Here is a 17,741-nt window from a genome sequence, read left to right on the forward strand (position 1 = left end):
TCATTTCCCACCTCTGCCTCTCAGATTGTTTCTGCCCATTGTTATTAACCTTCCACTCCTGCTTGATGGCTACACACTCTGATCCAACTCATGTCGGAGTCTGTGCTTCAATAATAATACTTTTTTTTTTCTTTTCTTTTTTTTTTTTACAATTCTGAGTTGTATTTAAGATGTACAGAATAGTTCTATTTCACTTCTGCCTCCAGTGGTTGCACTACAAACACTCAAAATTTTACAAAGTATATTTGTCTTATTTCTAGTCAAAATAATCTCATTACATTACATTAAAATAAGACACATTCAGCTACAGAGTAACGTTTCCGTGAGATATAGGAACTTGGTTTTAGACAGTGCATCTTGAAACTGGTGAATTTTCACTTGTTCCATTGGCACTTGTTCTACTTAATACAAGATATTTTTGCTTGAAATAAGTAAAAGAAAAAAATTATGTTTTATATATGCATATAAAAACAGAAAAAGAAGATCAAATCAATCAATTCAACCCATATAACACAGCCAAATAGACATTTTAAAAAGAAAAAAACATTCATGAACAAATAAAGACTTTTTTCCTATAATCAACATGCTGTTTAAAAAAGATTACATTAATCATGTCAGATGTGGAAGAGGTTAAGTCATGAATGTTGTTTTCCTTGATTTCCCTTATTAGCAGGTGAGGAATTAAAAAAATGAAGAAATTACACCAGATCAAAGGAATTATATATTACATGTTACTTTAATGTAATTACATCACATATCATCTGGAAAATTCTCATGGCACTGCTAAAATTTCATTTTAAATAATGCGTTATAATTTTATTGCAGCCGCTTAACTTCCACAACTTAATGTAACACAGAAAAAAATAGAGGATTGCAAACATGTTTGGCAGTGTGTCTCGTTCCTTGACCCGCGCAGACTGGATTTGTATGGTGAGTTATTCTTCTGTCAAATGATTGTCAGAATTTCTTTTCTTTTTTAAAAAAATCATTCCATTATTAAACTTTATTTAAAAAAAATCTTGTACCTCCACCTAAAAAAACCCTTTATCTCTATATATGGTAAATATTCATAACTGTGTAATACATCCTTAAATATAAGCTTTTGTTGGCCTGATTATAAGAACTTAGAAACATGCATATACTGGTAACTTAAGAACAAATGTCTGTCACCTTATTAATTCTGAAATAATCAATTAGCTTTACCGGTTTGATTAGATTTTATTGTGAGTGTTGGAGTCTGTCATCATCATGTTGCCTCATTCTAATTACTTAATTGTCCAAAGCCTCACACAGGTTTTACCGTCACGGCGCAGCCATTACATCTCTGCTGGACAAGTCTCTGAAGCTATAAGAGAGATGACACCGATTACTGACAAAAGTATGAATAATGCATGTTGTACATTTTAAGACTGTTTGTACTTACAAAAGATGAAATTTCTAAAATCGCTCGTTCTTTGGCTTCAGAATTAGATAGTAAGGAAACTTTTAGGCGAACAATCGCTATTTGGGCAGAAAGAAAGAAATGCACATTTAGAATGTAATTAAACCTGCAAACTAAAGTAGTTTAAACATTTGGTGTTTAGCCACTATTTTTAGAAGTGACACAAACAATGAAGCAATCTTTGTCTAAATGTGAATTTTTGAAATAGCTGTCAAATGGTGACAAACCTATAGCTGAATTACTAGAGGTGGGAGAAAATGTTGAAGAAAGACTGGATCCTGAGGTTGTGGTCACATTAAGTGGTGCAAGTGTTGTACTGTTTGCTGTTGTTAAAAAGATCATAGACAAAGAAGCTGTTATGGTATTTATTGTAGATGAAATGCTGTAGCTTTAGTAGTGCAGTGGAAACATCTGTAATCAAAATGTAAATGTTTAAAACTGTATATTTCTAGTCTCTGTGTTTGTCTTCACTTACATTGTTTACAGGTTGAATTATAGTCAGGACAGCAGTCACCCAATGTCACGCAGATCTCGTCACAGAAACACCCTCTGTAGCAGGAGTCGTTGCGCCCTGGGCAACATAGATCTGGTGGACCCGAACAACCTGTAGCAACTGTAACACATAGAGACCGATATAAAATATGCACTGTCTGGCAGTATGGGCGAGGTGGACTCATGTGAGCTCATGCATGTTATTATTTAGAAAGTATTTCAACTAGCTGGAAAATATTACCGTTAACCCTCTGAGCCACGGTCGCCCGCGTGGTTCAGAGGGTTGGGAAGCACACCTGTAACCAGAAGGTCGCCGGTTCGATCCCCGGCCTTTCTGTCCCGGCCTTTCTGTCCTGGTCGTTGTGTCCTTGGGCAAGACACTTTACCCTACTGGTGTTGGCCAGAGGGGCCGATGGCGCGATATGGCAGCCTCGCCTCTGTCAGTCTGCCCCAGGGCAGCTGTGGCTACAACTGTAGCTTGCCTCCACCAGTGTATGAATGTGAACGTGAATGAATAATGGCATTGTAAAGCGCTTTGGGTGCCTTGAAAAGCGCTATATAAATCCAATCCATTATTATTATTATTATTATTATTTTTAACAATCAGATCTACGAGGCAAAAAAAGTTTGTATGAACTTTGTAATGAAATTGAAAGTTAATATTCATTCTTTCACCTTCATTCTTTGGTACAGCATGAAGTGTTGAAGGCAAGCTTTCTTTTAATTTCTTTAAGGATCCCTCAGGAAAACGAGTGAAAGCCACTGTCTAATGAAACATTTCTAAAGACTGGGGAACTTTTGCTCCAGATTACAGAAACTGACAACAAACAAGCTTTGGCTCATTATGACAGAAAATGTGAAGCTTTTAAAGATAGTAATCCAGTGATACTCAGACTAAGGGCCAAATTGGTGGAGAGAAGAGCCAGAACAGGAGACATGTGGACAAGCAGGGGAAACTGTCACGGTCCCCGTGCCTCACCGGCTGATTCCGCGTTAGGCAACATGTCTTTGTTTTTGTTCTCTCTCTCTCCCTCTCCCTCTTTCCCCTGCCGCGGCGGTGCTCACTGCGGGCTCCGCCCCTGGCCCACGCACCTGTGCTCTTCATCACACCTGTCGCTGTTTACTGCAATCAGAAGGGCCTTTTAAGATGGCAGACCTACACTACTCGTCGCTGGAACGTTGAGTCACCCGTGTTAGTGCTTCAGCAATCTGCCTAAGTCTGTGAGTTTCTCTGCGAGCTAGAGCTAATCGGATTTTTCTGTGTGTGTGTGTGCACGCGTAGATTCCCCCCAGACCCGTCCCTGTACCCCCGAGTGAGCGAGAGGAGCGACTGGAGGAAAAGGAGTGGGATTGTTGGCTGAGAGAGCGGAGTGTGGTTTTGGACCCTTTCCCTTCCCCTCGCACCCTGGAGCCCCGGACCCCTTTCCCAAGCACCTTGTATATATATTCACCCGGTGACACCACTGTAAATAAACTGTAAATCAGTTTCTGCAAGAGTCTCCTGGTCTGCGCCTGAGTCCGTTTACGAAACCGTGTCAGAAACATATGAGGGGAAGCTAACTTGAATAAATATGACTTTTTCAGGAAAACAGTAGAAGATGGATGATTCATTTTAGGAACTATTTTATTGTTAATGACTGCAAAAAGAAGTTTTTTAGCTTCTCATATGGGGCATGCAGAAAAAGTTTAATAAATACTGTCAACACGCAGACACTCAGCGGGGACAAAAAAAGCCAAGAAAAAATCTGGGTGCTGAAACATTTTGGCCCAATGTTACCTTCCAATTTACAACAATATTAACTTAATGATTTATCTTTGGACTATGACTGGAAATGTAGCAATACGGGGGTGACAGGAACATAATTTAAAAAGCAAATGTAAATGAAGAAGGTTTGGCACAACAACAAGAAACAGTCTGTACCTGTAGATGCTGAAGTGGTGAGACTTGTTGATGTAGTTGCAGCACTGCTGTTTGTGATAATGAGGGATGCAGTTGAAGTGAGTGGAGTTATATTAGTAGAGTTTCTGTCCGGCGGGCTAGATGTTGTATTGTCGCTCGTTGTGTTGACTGCAGTGACTAAAATTGTGCTGTTGTCTGCTGTCGTGAAGACTGGTGAGTGAAGATAGGGAAACGGCAAAAATATTATGAAACATCAACTGTCTACTGACATGGCTACCACAGCATACTTTACAGAACACTGAAAATACACATTTTTTCTTAAGTGATTATAAATGTTGTGAAAAAAATGGCTCATTTGGGAAATGTTGCTATGGCAATAATGCAAATAAGACAACATTAAGACCACTGACAGGCGACAAGAATAATTTCTGCTATTTATATTAAGGCCTGATGTACCACACAACCAAACACCAATACAGACCACATAAAACCCTTATTGCCAGCTGCATATGTGATAGCAGTGGCTTTCCCCTGCAAGAAAACATACATGGCACACTGGAGAAAATACTTCAGAGTCCTCCCAGAGCCCTGTAATGGTGTCATTTTAAAATTATATCAGTTACACCAGTTGCAGTCACAACTTAATGTTTATTGTTATGCACAACTCAAAAAATTATATATTTGAGTGTAGCATCAAGTTAATTAAACTTCGGATATCGATCTGGTCAGCAGAGGGGATCTTTAATCAGTTTCAGCTGCTTTGGTGTTAATGAAATTAACAACAGTGCCAGAGGCGATAACCTATAGAGGATACACGGATAGTCCAAGTCTTCCAGAATGGCACATCAATACATGGCACTGCATTCAAGTATGAGCATTACCAGTGCCATACAAAACACTGTAGGACACTCCAATAACTGTGTTGATATCACAGGCAAATGACTTCAATAACATCTGATCGGTGTGTTCATATGCATATGAACCTGCCAGATTGGTTTGATAGTGTATGTTAATGATAAGAGCCAATACAATGCTTTTACAGTCATCAGACAATGGCAGTGGATTTTTTACCTCTCATTCTAAGAAATATACCATTTACTGAAGGAACCGTTCAGCACAACCTTTGAAAGTGTTTTACTCTCACATGGACTTGGCAGATAATCGTGTTGCTGCACTTTGGCATACTCCAATTTCAAACAGTATAAAAAAATACTCAATTGAAATGTTTGGTCATGTTGTTTACTGGTACATGTTTTCTGTCATTAATCCAGATTAACGTCAGGTTATATTTCATCTGTTACACTTGATTGCTATAACGTTGTTTCAAAATCCGGTTTGCAAACATTTCCATCCAAGACAAATCAAAACAAACAAAAAAAAGAAAAGAAAAATAATTTTTTTCACTTAAAAAGTGTATACTACGATAAAGATAAAGTACACTGTAATATCGAATTAGTTCCCAGAATGTAAAAAAAATGATTAAAAGTGAAGCTTAATTAAGATAAGGGCAACTTATTTTTTCTGAGCAACCATGTTTAAAATCACAGCTCAGTTTCCTGCTAAATGTGCTTTGTTGTTTCATGTAAAGCTCCTTAACAGACCACTTTGAAAGTAATATGTCATCTCAGTTTTTATGCCTCTGCTTATTCACCAGCGAAAGAGATAAATGCTAAAAAATACAACCTGTAAAAATGGAGGCAAAAATAAGTAAGACTTTAAATCCTGAGACAAAGTCAATCATTCGACTGACAGAAGCTTCACAACAGGAAGACCGATTGCTTGTTTAACGACCGGCTCCCTCTTCTTTGTCTACAAAAGACTCAGCTACTTATGTGCATTTATATTTATGGGTATATGAAAAAAACAAAACAAAAACAAAACAATCATATGTTACTCACCGCTGTAAGGAGGCAGAAAACCTGTCAGGAGTGAGAAACACCAAACTAATGCAAACCAATCCATGACTCTGACTGCTTAGTCAATTGGAGCTGAGCGTAATGTCATTTCCAAGTTGAGTTATATAATACATTTGACTTCCTTGTTGATGAACTGCCTGTTGTGTAACACAGTTAAGACTATAGGCATGTTGGAAAACTGTTTCTTCTTCTTGCTCCTATTTGTAAATTGGGTGTGGTTTATCAAGCAGAGGCAGAGGATTTTGCTAGTGTCAAAGGAAAATTACCAGTGATTAAAATAATGAACACAAACAGTAATTCCATAATTTTCTAATAATATTCAAACTTATTTCTCACACTAGCCTAATCCTGAAAAATTTTAAGCTAGAGGTTATGGGATTTCAGTTTTATCAACCAGAATTGAAAGTACTACGATGTGGCTGTACTTTACTGTGTGGAGGTTCTGGAATGTAGACATAGGTGTACTATTACTGCAGCTGGAGGCATTTTCAAAATGTGGAGCATAATGTGGGGTACATTGAAAATAATTTGCTGTGACGTCCATTGTCTATGCTTGTCATCATTTTCTTTTCCTTCATGTTTCTCTCAGGGCTCTGTAATATTTGAATTTGCACAGTTTCTATAATATGCTCTCATACTGACATGCCCTTCACAATATTATTCAAGTGTAAGTTTAAAAAAATGAAATTAAGCATTTAGCTTTTTTAATATGACAAGATAATAATTAACATGTGATTTTAATGTATATGTTAACTATGTTTATAAGCTTGACAGGACAGAGTCTAAAAGCATCACCACCTTTGCTCTGTATGAACATTGGTTTTCTCAGTTGATATTTTGAAGGTATGAACGATGATTCACTTGGATCAGGAAACACACAGCAAATTCTTTTGCTATGTGTGAGACTGTAGGAATGTTACAAAACTATTTCCTGTTTTGTTTTATTTAATTATAATTTGTGACACCTAATTCAAAATCTTTTTATAAACTGGTTATGGTTTATCCCACAGATGAGATTTTCATCAGTGATTAAAAGGATGAATAAAACAGTAATTTCAAAATTTTAGCAGAATAATTAGACTTATTCCTCACGTTGGCCCAATCCTAAAAAAAACAAAACCTGAGTAAATAAGAGGTGGCTGTACTTTACTGTGTGAAGGTTGCAGAATGTAGGCGTGTACATTACTGTAGCTGGAGGCATTTTCCAAAATATTTGGAGCAACCAGTAATGTGGGGTGGTCTTGAAAATTATTGGTTATCTACTTTTTCTGTTGCCCTGACACACTATAAAAACAATTACTTAATAATTGGAATAAACTTTTTTGACCAAGAAACACATTGTAAACTCTTTTCTTAAAAGCAAATTTATTTTTTAGAGCATAAAATGCTAATTGACCAAGTAAAAAAAAGGAAACAACACAAGTAACAATGGTAAACTCGCAAGCATGAAGTTGTCCGAGCGCCTGCTGCCAAGCCAAACAAACCAAACCTCTGGCTCATGCTCAGCGGTCCCACTCTCTCTGATGCCACTGCAGGGAAGTCGGACTCACCTGAGCGGCATCCGTGATCACGTCTCGCCGGCTGAAAAATCTGCAATGGGTCCCGGTTTATTGTTGTTGTTGGAGTGTTCAGCTGCAGCCGTGTGTGTAGTAATAAAAAATGCTGAAAAGCATAAAAATGTGGACGGGTCTGCTGTGGTATGTTTACAGAGGCCAACTGGGAAATTGATATTTTCAACACACTATTTATTTTGTCATAATAATACATTATCATCGTAACCTATATAAGCAGAACACTTTATATTATGCAGACTGTCTATGACTGTTGTAGGTGGTGAGCACTTCCAGTAAGCTAAAACAGATTTAAACCCATTGGAGAAACTGCTTAGGAGTTCCCCAGGGCCCTGGAGGTGTAAGAGTCACATCAGCGGGGGCTCAGAACACGTGATCGTTACATGGTTCATGAAGACTTCAGATAGTTCCTGGAAGTGCTTAGTTGGAATATGTGAATGTGGGGCGACAGAACTCTTTTTTCCAGTAATTAGATTAACCGAAAATAGTTTAAAAACCAGAATTAAGTGCATGCTGTTAAATCTTTGTATTTGTGTTCATAAGTTACATATTCATGGTTTAGTATAAACACCGAGCCTTACCTTTATTCTTGAAAAATTTCACTTTTGCATGCTACTGTTTTTTCTTTAACATTTTAAGCTAACCATTTGGGGTCACAACTTCCTTATTATTGTTATATTTTAATGAACAGAATAAATGTTTCCAAGTAAATAATTTTTTCATTGCATTTTCAGTATTCCCAAGATAATTTATACTTTAGGTAATCTCAATTATAAAATAGGTTTAAGCATTTCAGATGCATAATGGATGGGCTAAATGTCTTCCCATGAAGTAATTTCCTCCCTTAACAGTTGGAAAATAAAATATTTAAATAAAAAACAACTACATGTTCCAGTTTTTGCGTGACATAGACAGGAACTTATTTGAAAGTGGGCAAGTCTGCTATTAAATTAGACCATATATTATGTGTTAGAAGGCATGTCTTCAAGAGCCATTTTAAGACATTTAATATAAAATAATTGAGTGCCTTTAATGCCTTTTTTTTTTTTTTTACATATTATTTTTTCCCCCATAAGCATGTATATATGTTTTGTCATATACTGGTGCAACTCTTTGTTTTTGAAGGCTCTGGGTGTGCCTGGAGGACCACGATTAAGAAGATTTCCATACATTCCATTCTGATCTATTACCCGAGGAATATGTCATAACTAGTAACGTAACACATTAAGTTGGGGTTCATAATGCGTATGGTTCACGTAGTTCATGTAAACTTCGGATAGTTTTCAGAAGTGCTTTGAGTGTATTTATAATGTGCAGAACTATTTTTTCAACAATTAGTAGTCAATAAATGCACCGATCTACAATAGCTTCCCTAACACAGCGAAACATAATATCAAGATTTGAGTTCACTAACAAGCCTTACATTACCACAGTCAGCAGGCTTCTGTGGTTAATTTGTTTTGGATGCTAATCATTAGCAGTCACAACTCGATATTTATTGTTATATTTTGATTAAATGGAATAAATATTTCAGTAATCTTAATAACAAATTATTTTAAGACTTTCAGCTAGGAATTGACTGACGGGGGAAGTTTCAGCATAATATTTAATAAATAAGTGACACATATTTAAATATTTATACATGCTGTTTACTAATCCAGAGTTTTGTTACCAGAGGAACAGATTTATTTTACTGGTAAATAAAACCTGTACAAGCAGAGGCAGAAATAATTAATTGCTGTGAAGTGCTGTGTTAGCTATCAGACCGAAAGAAGCTTCACAACATAAAGCATGAACAGCAAGTGATCGTTCAACGGATGGCATCCTCTCCTTTGTCTGGATTAAATTCAATTCAATTCAATTCAATTCAATTTTATTTATATAGCGCCAAATCACAACAAAAGTCGCCTCAAGGCCCTTTATATTGTACAGTAGATCGCACAATAATAAATACAGAGAAAAACCCAACAATCATATGACCCCCTATGAGCAAGCACTTTGGCGACAGTGGGAAGGAAAAACTCCCTTTTAACAGGAAGAAACCTCCGGCAGAACCAGGCTCAGGGAGCGGCGGCCATCTGCTGCGACCGGTGGGGGTGAAAGAAGGAAAACAGGATAAAGACATGCTGTGGAAGAGAGACAGAGATTAATAACAGATATGAATCGATGCAGAGAGGTCTATTAACACATAGTGAGTGAGAAAGGTGACTGGAAAGGAAAACTCAGTGCATCATGGGAATCCTCCGGCAGTCTACGTCTATTGCAGCATAACTAAGGGAGGATTCAGGGTCACCTGGTCCAGCCCTAACTATATGCTTTAGCAAAAAGGAAAGTTTTAAGCCTAATCTTGAAAGTAGAGATAGTGTCTGTCTCCCGAATCCAAACTGGAAGCTGGTTCCACAGAAGAGGGGCCTGAAAACTGAAGGCTCTTCCTCCCATTCTACTTTTAAATACTCTAGGAACAGCAAGTAGGCCTGCAGAGCGAGAGCGAAGTGCTCTAATAGGGTGATATGGTACTACAAGGTCATTAACATAAGATGGGGCCTGATTATTTAAGACCTTGTATGTGAGGAGCAGGATTTTGAATTCAATTGTGGATTTAACAGGAAGCCAATGAAGGGAAGCCAAAACAGGAGAAATATGCTCTCTCTTTCTAGTCCCTGTCAGGACTCTTGCTGCAGCATTTTGGATTAGCTGAAGACTTTTCAGCGAGTTTTTAGGACATCCTCATAATAAAGAATTACAGTAGTCCAGCCTGGAAGTAATAAATGCATGAACTAGTTTTTCAGCGTCACTCTGAGACAGGATATTTCTAATTTTAGAGATGTTGCGCAAATGGAAGAAAGCAGTCTTACATATTTGTTTAATATGTGCATTGAAGGACATGTCCTGGTCAAAAATGACTCCAAGGTTACTCACAGCATTACTGGAGGCCAAGGTAATGCCATCCAGAGTAAGAATCTGGTTATATACCATATTTCTAAGATTTTCAGGGCCGAGTACAATAACCTCAGTTTGATCTGAATTAAGAAGCAGAAAGTTAGCGGCCATCCAGGTCTTTATGTCTTTAAGACATTCCTGCAGTTTAACTAATTGGTCTGTGATACCTGGCTTCATGGATAGATAGAGCTGCGTGTCATCTGCATAGCAGTGAAAATTTATGCTATGTCTTCTAATGATGCTGCCTAAGGGAAGCATGTATAATGTAAATAGAATTGGTCCTAGCACTGAACCCTGTGGAACACCATAATTGACCTTAGTGTGTGAAGAGGACAGTTTTGTAGGAATGAGGTCTAAAAGACACATTGATGGTTTGGAGGAATTAATTACTGAAGTTAACTCAGAAAGATCAATTGGAGAAAAAGAGTCTAACTTAACATCGATGGTACTAAAAGTAGCTGTAGATAATATTACATCTGTGGGATGATTATTGGTAATTTTTTCTCTAATGATAAAAATTTTATTTGTGAAGAAGTTCATGAAGTCATTACTAGTTAACGTTAAAGGGATGGTTGGCTCAGTAGAGCTCTGACTTTTTGTCAGCCTGGCTACAGTGCTGAAGAGAAACCTGGGGTTGTTCTTATTTTCTTCAATCAGTGACGAATAGTAAGATGTTCTGGCTTTGCGGAGGGCTTTCTTATAAAGCAGCAAACTATTTCTCCAGGCTAAATGATGATCCTCTAAATTTGTGACACGCCATTTCCTCTCCAGCTTACGAGTTATCTGCTTTAGGCTACGTGTTTGAGAATTATACCACGGAGTCAGGTACTTCGGATTTGAGGCCTTAGTTTTCACAGGAGCTACAGTATCCAGAGTCGTACGTAGTGAGGAGGTAAAATTATTAATAAGATAATCGACCTCTGTTGGAGTAGCGTTCAGATAGCTGCTCTGCTCTATGTTGGTACAGGGCATTGAAGATGATAACAGTGGGTGGATTATATTCTTAAACTTAGTTACAGCACTTTCAGAAAGACATCTACTTTGATAAAGTCTACTCTCCACTGCTGTGTAATCAGTTATTGTAAACGTAAATGTTATCAGGAAATGATCAGACAGCAGAGGGTTTTCAGGAAACACTGTTAAATGTTCAGTTTCTATGCCATATGTTAAAACAAGATCTAGAGTGTGATTAAAGTGGTGGGTGGGTTCTTTTACATTTTGAGAGAAGCCAATTGAGTCTAATAACAGATTAAATGCGATGTTGAGGCTGTCATTTTTAGCATCTACATGGATGTTAAAATCACCCACAATAATTATTTTATCTGAGCTGAGCACTAAATCAGATAAAAAGTCGGAGAAATCAGACAGAAACTCTGTGTAAGGCTCAGGTGGACGATAGATAATAACAAGTAAGACTGGTTTCTGAGTTTTACAGCTGGGTTGGACAAGGCTAAGCATCAGGCTTTCAAATGAATTAAAAGTCTGTCTTGGTCATTCGTTAATTAATAGACTGGTGTGAAAAATTGCTGCCACACCGCCCCCTCGGCCTGTGCTTCGAGATTTCTGGTAGTTAGAATGACTCGGGGGTGTTGATTCATTTAAACTAACATACTCATCCTGCTGCAACCAGGTTTCTGTAAGGCAGAGTAAATCGATTTGTTGATCAATTATTAAGTCATGTACTAACAGAGACTTGGAGGAGAGAGACCTAATATTTAATAATCCACATTTCACTGTTTTACTCTTTGGTTCAGATGTGGATACTGTATTGTTCTTTCTTTGTGATTTTTTATGTTTAAGTTGTTTATTGCTGGTTTTTGGTTTGTTTTTTGTCTGTTTGGGAGCTGACACAGTCTCAATGGAGATGGGTTTTTGGGGGGGTAGCAGGAGGAGAGAAGCTGCAGAGAGGCGTGTAAGACTGCAACTCTGCTTCCTGGTCCCAACTCTGGATAGTCATATTTTGGGGGGTTTAATAAATTGGTCCATATTTCTAGAAATGAGAGCTGCTCCATCCAAAGTGGGATGGATGCCGTCTCTCCTAACAAGACCAGGTTTCCTCCAGAAGGTTTGCCAATTATCTATGAAGCCCACATCGTTTCTGGGACACCACTCAGACAGCCAGCAATTTAAGGAGAACATGCGGCTAAACATGTCACTCCTGGTCTGATTGGGGAGGGGACCAGAGAAAACTACAGAGTCCGACATTGTTTTGGCAAAGTTACACACCGATTCAATATTGATTTTAGTGACCTCCGATTGACGTAACCGGGTGTCATTACTGCCGACGTGAATTATGATCTTACCGTATTTACGTTTACCCTTAGCCAGCAGTTTTAAATTTCCTTCAATGTCGCCTGCTCTGGCCCCTGGAAGACAATTGACTATGGTTGCCGGTGTCTCTAGCTTCACATGTCTGAGAACAGAATCACCAATTACCAGAGTTTGACCCCCGGCGGGTGTGTCGCCGAGTGGGGAAAAACGGTTAGACACATGAACAGGTTGGTGGTGTACCTGGGGCTTCAGTTTAGGACTATGCTTCCTCCTCACCGTCACCCAGCCGCCCTCTTTCCCCAGCTGCTTGGGGTCTGCCGGGGAACAGCTAGCGGGGCCTACGCTATCTTCGGCTGCACCAGCTACAGGGGCCTGGCTAGCTACGGGTGAATGAAGGGTGCGAAGCCGAGTCTCCAATTCAGTAATCCTGGCCTCCAGAGCTGCAAATATGCTACATTTGTTACAGGTATCATTACTGCTAAAGGAGGCCGAGGAGTAACTAAACATCTGACACAATGAGCAGGAAAGTGCAGGAGGGACAGGTGAAGTAGCCATGGTGCTAACGAGTCAGCTACGAGCTAAGCTAAGCTAGCGAAACAGTAAAGAGACAGTGAGTGAATACTTTGGCTATAAATTAGGTAGTGAGTACACAGAAAGGGTGATTCAGATGAAGCACGTTAAGATTATACTATGAAAAAGGGATGTGTCAAAAGATTTAAATTAAATTGCTAAGCAGAAAAGCTACTCAGAAACACCACTGTGTTTGAGCAGGAACAGGAAGTGATACTCTACCACAAAGCGAGTGGTAGAGTAAATGAAGACAGAGATTCAGGGACACACATTAAACTGAATGCATAACAGATACAGTAATAAATTTATATGAGATATGCATTTATATAGCTTTTTTTAAACATTACTTCTGTTTTTTCTGTAAATAAAAAGGCAAATAAGTGATGCAGTATTCTGCCTCAGTGACTTATTAATCAGTGGAGTTTTCCTGTATTCACTGTGTGTATGGGGTTTGTTGATATTCAAACATGAATTATAGCTCATTTAAAATGAAAAACTAAAAATGTTACTCACCTCTGTAAAGAGGCAGCAAAGCTGTCAGAAGTGAGAAGTACACTGCAAACCAGTCCATGACTCTGACTGTTGAGTTGACTGTAGCCAAGTGTGGCACAGTGTCAAATTAGAGCACAGTGCGTTACGCAAGAGAGGAGGCATTTTTACTTCCTTGTTGATTCAGGAGTCGACAGACATGGGTGGAAAGTGTGGTCTTTAAACTATTCACTAGTTTCAAATTGTGTTTTTAAAGGCCAAGTAAAATCAGAGTTATGATTAGTAATTTACACAATGCCCCCCCCCAGTCCAAAATATAACTGACTTAGATGTATTTCTTTACTGGACCTCAACAATATAATTTGAAGCTAAGCTAATGGGACCTCATTTTTACTGTATTAAGAGCTGGCAATGCTTTACTTTCTGTGTGCACTGTTACCCGGAGGCATTTTCAAAAATATGTGGGGCTGTCAGTAATGTGAGGTAGTCTTGTAGCTTGTAGGCTGTGGTTCATCACCTTTTCCCGTATCACGCAAACACAAACTGCAAAAACAATTCCTTTATAGTTCACTGAAACTCAGTCTTTCCTTCATGCATGCTTTTTATTTTTGGCTAATATTTCTGTCTATTTCTATTTTTGAAAGATTGCAGGCAAGTGCATCTCTGTTGTTTGAATTCCTACAGTCCCTAAACAGCTATGCAAATGGACAGCGATGAGATTTTACAAAAGGATCAACCATCTGCTCTCTGGTGTTCTTAATTTATTCTTGACATGTTAATATCTGTATATTAACATTCTTTTCAGCTACTCAGGGACCAGGTTTAAGGTTTACAACCCATGATTCAGTAGTTTGTAGAACAGTTAGTAGCAATAACTTAAAGATGTTTGAAGTACCCTTTGAACGTTCGTCAGAAGATGTGAATGCAGCATTACTGACAGCGCCTGCTGTGACCATCATAGAAACCAACCAAGTGCCGGGAGCTAAATAAAAAAAGCTGAAACCTGCTGTAGTAGTCTGAACCAGAAAGCATAAAATCATCACCAACACTGCAACAGTGTGTACGCGTTGGATCCTTGTGTCACAGTGGTGCCGAAAGATGATAGATCTGCGATCAGTCCAGCCAGTAGAGGTGCTAGCAAAGATGCTGGCCGGGCCATGCACTCGGAGCAGGTAGCGTCTATGAGCTCGACTGACCACAGGAACAAGAGAAGTGCCAGACGAAAGCGTTGAAGACCCTGGTTGTTTGGTATGTCTACTCGCTGGAACTGCCACCACTCCCCCCGTCTCCAGCGGTGACGCTCCATCGGATGAAGGAAGGGGACAGCCCCCAGGCATTCCTGTCTGTCTTCTGAGCCATGGCGGAAGCATGCTGCTGGGCTAGAGGGGAACGGCCACTATGGCTACTGCCTCTTCTTGAAGCCCAGGTGGTGGCCCCCATGGCAAGGGCCTGGTTTGAGGACATCAGCTGGGTGGTCCTGAACTGACTGGGCTTCTCACTCAAAGATCACTGCAGCTGGTTCCGGGAGTATTGAGGTGGTACAGGTGTTCGATGTCGCCAGCCCTCCAACACTTTTCCATGTACAGAGGGGAATGTACAGTACAGTTTTCTGGTAAATTCTAAATGCTACTCCCTCAGAGGATGGTTATCTTGTTAAGTGTACATGCTCGGGATACTGTGGCTCCTCTGATAAAAATCAAAAGTACTTGAATCCCTTGTATAACTCTCAAAAGCACACCCTAAAACAGATAATCCATAACCTGGAGAGGAAATGGGGCCTCACTAATTTAGCCTTTATATAAAATAGTTTTTTTGCTTTATAAAAAAGCTCTCTTAGAACATCTAACTGTTCATTACTGATTGGAGAAAATAAGAACAACCCGAGGTTTCTCTTCAACACTGTACCAGGCGGACAAACAGCCAGACTTTTGTTTGCCAAGCATTCCTTTAACCTTAACCAGTAATCACTTCATGAATTTCCTCAGAAAAAAAATCAGTACTGCTGTCCAGCTTTTGGGTACTTGTGTCACATCTGTCCACTCGTATTTAAATAGCGCTCTAGTTTTTGCACAGTCATACTCATCCTATACATTTTTTTTCCTGTCTGTCAGCTTAGACATTGCCATAGTACACATATACTGTAATAACTGAAATAACACTAATAGAAATTAAAAAATAATCAAAAAACCAAACAAATGAACAAGTGGAGCCTATAGAGAATTTAGAGAGCTGATCTTGGAAAGGCAAAATGTGTTTGGAACAAAATCGCATTCAGATCATAATTCTGATTGCAAAAGTTACCAGACAGGACAGGTTAGAAAATTCTTTAGTTGTCACAGGTAGTGTTGGAATTTCTTAAGAAAGAAAGTTCCCTAAGTGATACCTTTTGTACACTTTTACCAGTGTTTTGAACTTTCATTTTTGTTATTTAATGTTTGACTTTTAGTTGTGAAATTTTGTAGTTTTGTGATATTACAGGTTTTTTTTGTTTTTGTTTTTTTTGGAGATTCTTAGAGATTTCCTTGTTGGTTTCTTTGGTTTATATACATGATATCCTGACACTCTACTCATCAGCTCCAAATGTAATGCTCTGACTTGTATTCTAAGTCCTTTCTGCTGAATGTTTAATGCCTCAACTCTACACAAGGCAGGTAGCAGTTAAATTTTGGTCACTTTAATCTCACGATCAACTACTCCCCCGGCTCCTGGAATGTCAAGCCTGATGCTTTCTCTTATCAGTTTTTCAGAGATACCCAGTTGAACCTGAAGCCATCCTGCCTCCCTCTTACTAACCTCTGTTGTTCTCATGGGAAGTTAAAAACCACTTCAAAAAACGAAAAAAACTAAGGATCCCGGTACTGGTCCACACTGCCACCAGTGCCACTGCCTCACTTTGGGGTAAATTAAACAATTTCTCTACTAAAGAGATCTTTTTGGTGCCCATATCTGGATAACAACACGAAACAAGAACATGTTTTGGCAGGCATCTATGTTGGCCCCAAGCTACCTGCAGGACATTTATAAACATTATCAATTCCAAATCATATTAATCATGTTAAGCATTGGATTTTTTAGCAGGTCTCCCACTTAAAATTAACAAATTATTTTCTTTTCCATTCCATTATTTAAACTCCCCACTTCTTCTGACACTGCTAAGATCCCAGCTAATCATGTGTTCAGGCTCCACAGCATTCCATTCAACAAAAGGCCCACAATTCGTCTCCCAGGTTTGGAGGGCCTTTTGTGAAGCCCTTAGTGGTAAGGTCAAACTTAAAGGGTCAATCAGGAGTTAGGAGTCCTCTGATGTATGGTATCTTCAAACCCATCTTTCTTGACGACTCAACTGGCATGGATCAAATATCCCCAAAGCACGCACACTTCCTCTGCTATAAGCCTTTCTTGTCTCGAGGTTTCTCTCGGATACCAGCCAGTTTATAGTCTCAGACACAAGACTGGAAACAGTGACAGTAAAGACAATTCTTGTAAGTCAATAATGAATCAAGTTACAGGACAGAAATGATCATTAATATGTAAATACATGGATGCTGAAGATGCTGTGGCATTTGTTTTTGTAGTTTCAGTATTACTGATTCTTGTGTTGACTTCTATAGAGAAGTTATGTTTTTGGTTAGAAAGGTTGTATTTGTTTATCATATATGTCAAAATACACAATGCATATTGAAAAGGACAGTGGTAGTCTGAGGTTGTGTTGCCAACCAGTAGGGGAACCTCTGGATGCTGAAATGTTGCTGATGGCTGCTGATGGAAAGAATGGTGAAGATGGGAACATAACGAAACCATTGCTTATGGTGAGAGTACGTGGCATCTGATGGCTATCATAGTGGACTTCCTAGAACAGTGAAAGAATACACATCACCTTCTGTCATTTCTCTGTTAAAGAAGTGTGTTGTGTATACTTTCAATGAAAGTAATAAAAAATAATAGCACACCAAACAAAAAAAAAGTAACTATTTTCGAACAGTATATTCAGGTTTGTTTGTTTTTAATAGAAAAAGGTTAAAAGACTAACAAAAGAATAACACCCTAAAAATTTAGAAATACTTTATGTCATTTTACCAGATTAACATCAGGCCATGCTTTATTACATTATTACATTTAAATTGTTTCTGCAACTTGGATATCAATACAGA

General features: G+C 38.7%; 1 protein-coding gene across 3 annotated transcripts; it reads right to left on the bottom strand.

Moving 5' to 3' along the window:
- Nucleotides 1-652: 652 nt before the first annotated feature.
- On the bottom strand, nucleotides 653-13,701 carry LOC102076880 (mucin-19-like). Of its 3 annotated transcripts, none has more exons than XM_005476257.4 (6): nucleotides 13,615-13,701; nucleotides 3,855-4,043; nucleotides 1,917-2,054; nucleotides 1,669-1,764; nucleotides 1,424-1,500; nucleotides 653-1,345 (listed from the first exon to the last, which is right to left on the bottom strand). In XM_005476257.4, the coding sequence occupies exons 1-6, from the start codon at nucleotides 13,670-13,672 to the stop codon at nucleotides 1,286-1,288; spliced, it is 618 nt and encodes a 205-aa protein (XP_005476314.1). In that variant the 5' UTR covers nucleotides 13,673-13,701; the 3' UTR covers nucleotides 653-1,285. The 3 variants fall into 3 exon arrangements, with proteins under 3 accessions (XP_005476314.1, XP_005476313.1, XP_019202918.1); XM_005476256.4 differs by lacking the exon at nucleotides 13,615-13,701 and adding an exon at nucleotides 5,732-6,238; XM_019347373.2 differs by lacking the exons at nucleotides 1,669-1,764; nucleotides 13,615-13,701 and adding an exon at nucleotides 5,732-6,241.
- Between the last annotated feature and the right edge of the window lie 4,040 nt (nucleotides 13,702-17,741).

The sequence above is a fragment of the Oreochromis niloticus genome, linkage group LG18, assembly GCF_001858045.2.
Source record: "Oreochromis niloticus isolate F11D_XX linkage group LG18, O_niloticus_UMD_NMBU, whole genome shotgun sequence".
Lineage (NCBI taxonomy): Eukaryota > Metazoa > Chordata > Actinopteri > Cichliformes > Cichlidae > Oreochromis > Oreochromis niloticus.

What these genes read in the sequence shown, in the direction of transcription:
- LOC102076880 (XM_005476256.4), bottom strand. Translation starts at nt 5,795, where the DNA reads ATGGATTGGTTTGCATTAGTTTGGTGTTTCTCACTCCTGACAGGTTTT. An exon ending in CACCACTTCAGCATCTACAG is followed by an intron (nt 2,055 to 3,854) that starts GTACAGACTGTT and finishes TATGTGTTACAG; the next exon opens with TTGCTACAGGTTGTTCGGGT. An exon ending in TTTTAGAAATTTCATCTTTT is followed by an intron (nt 1,346 to 1,423) that starts GTAAGTACAAAC and finishes TCTCTCTTATAG; the next exon opens with CTTCAGAGACTTGTCCAGCA.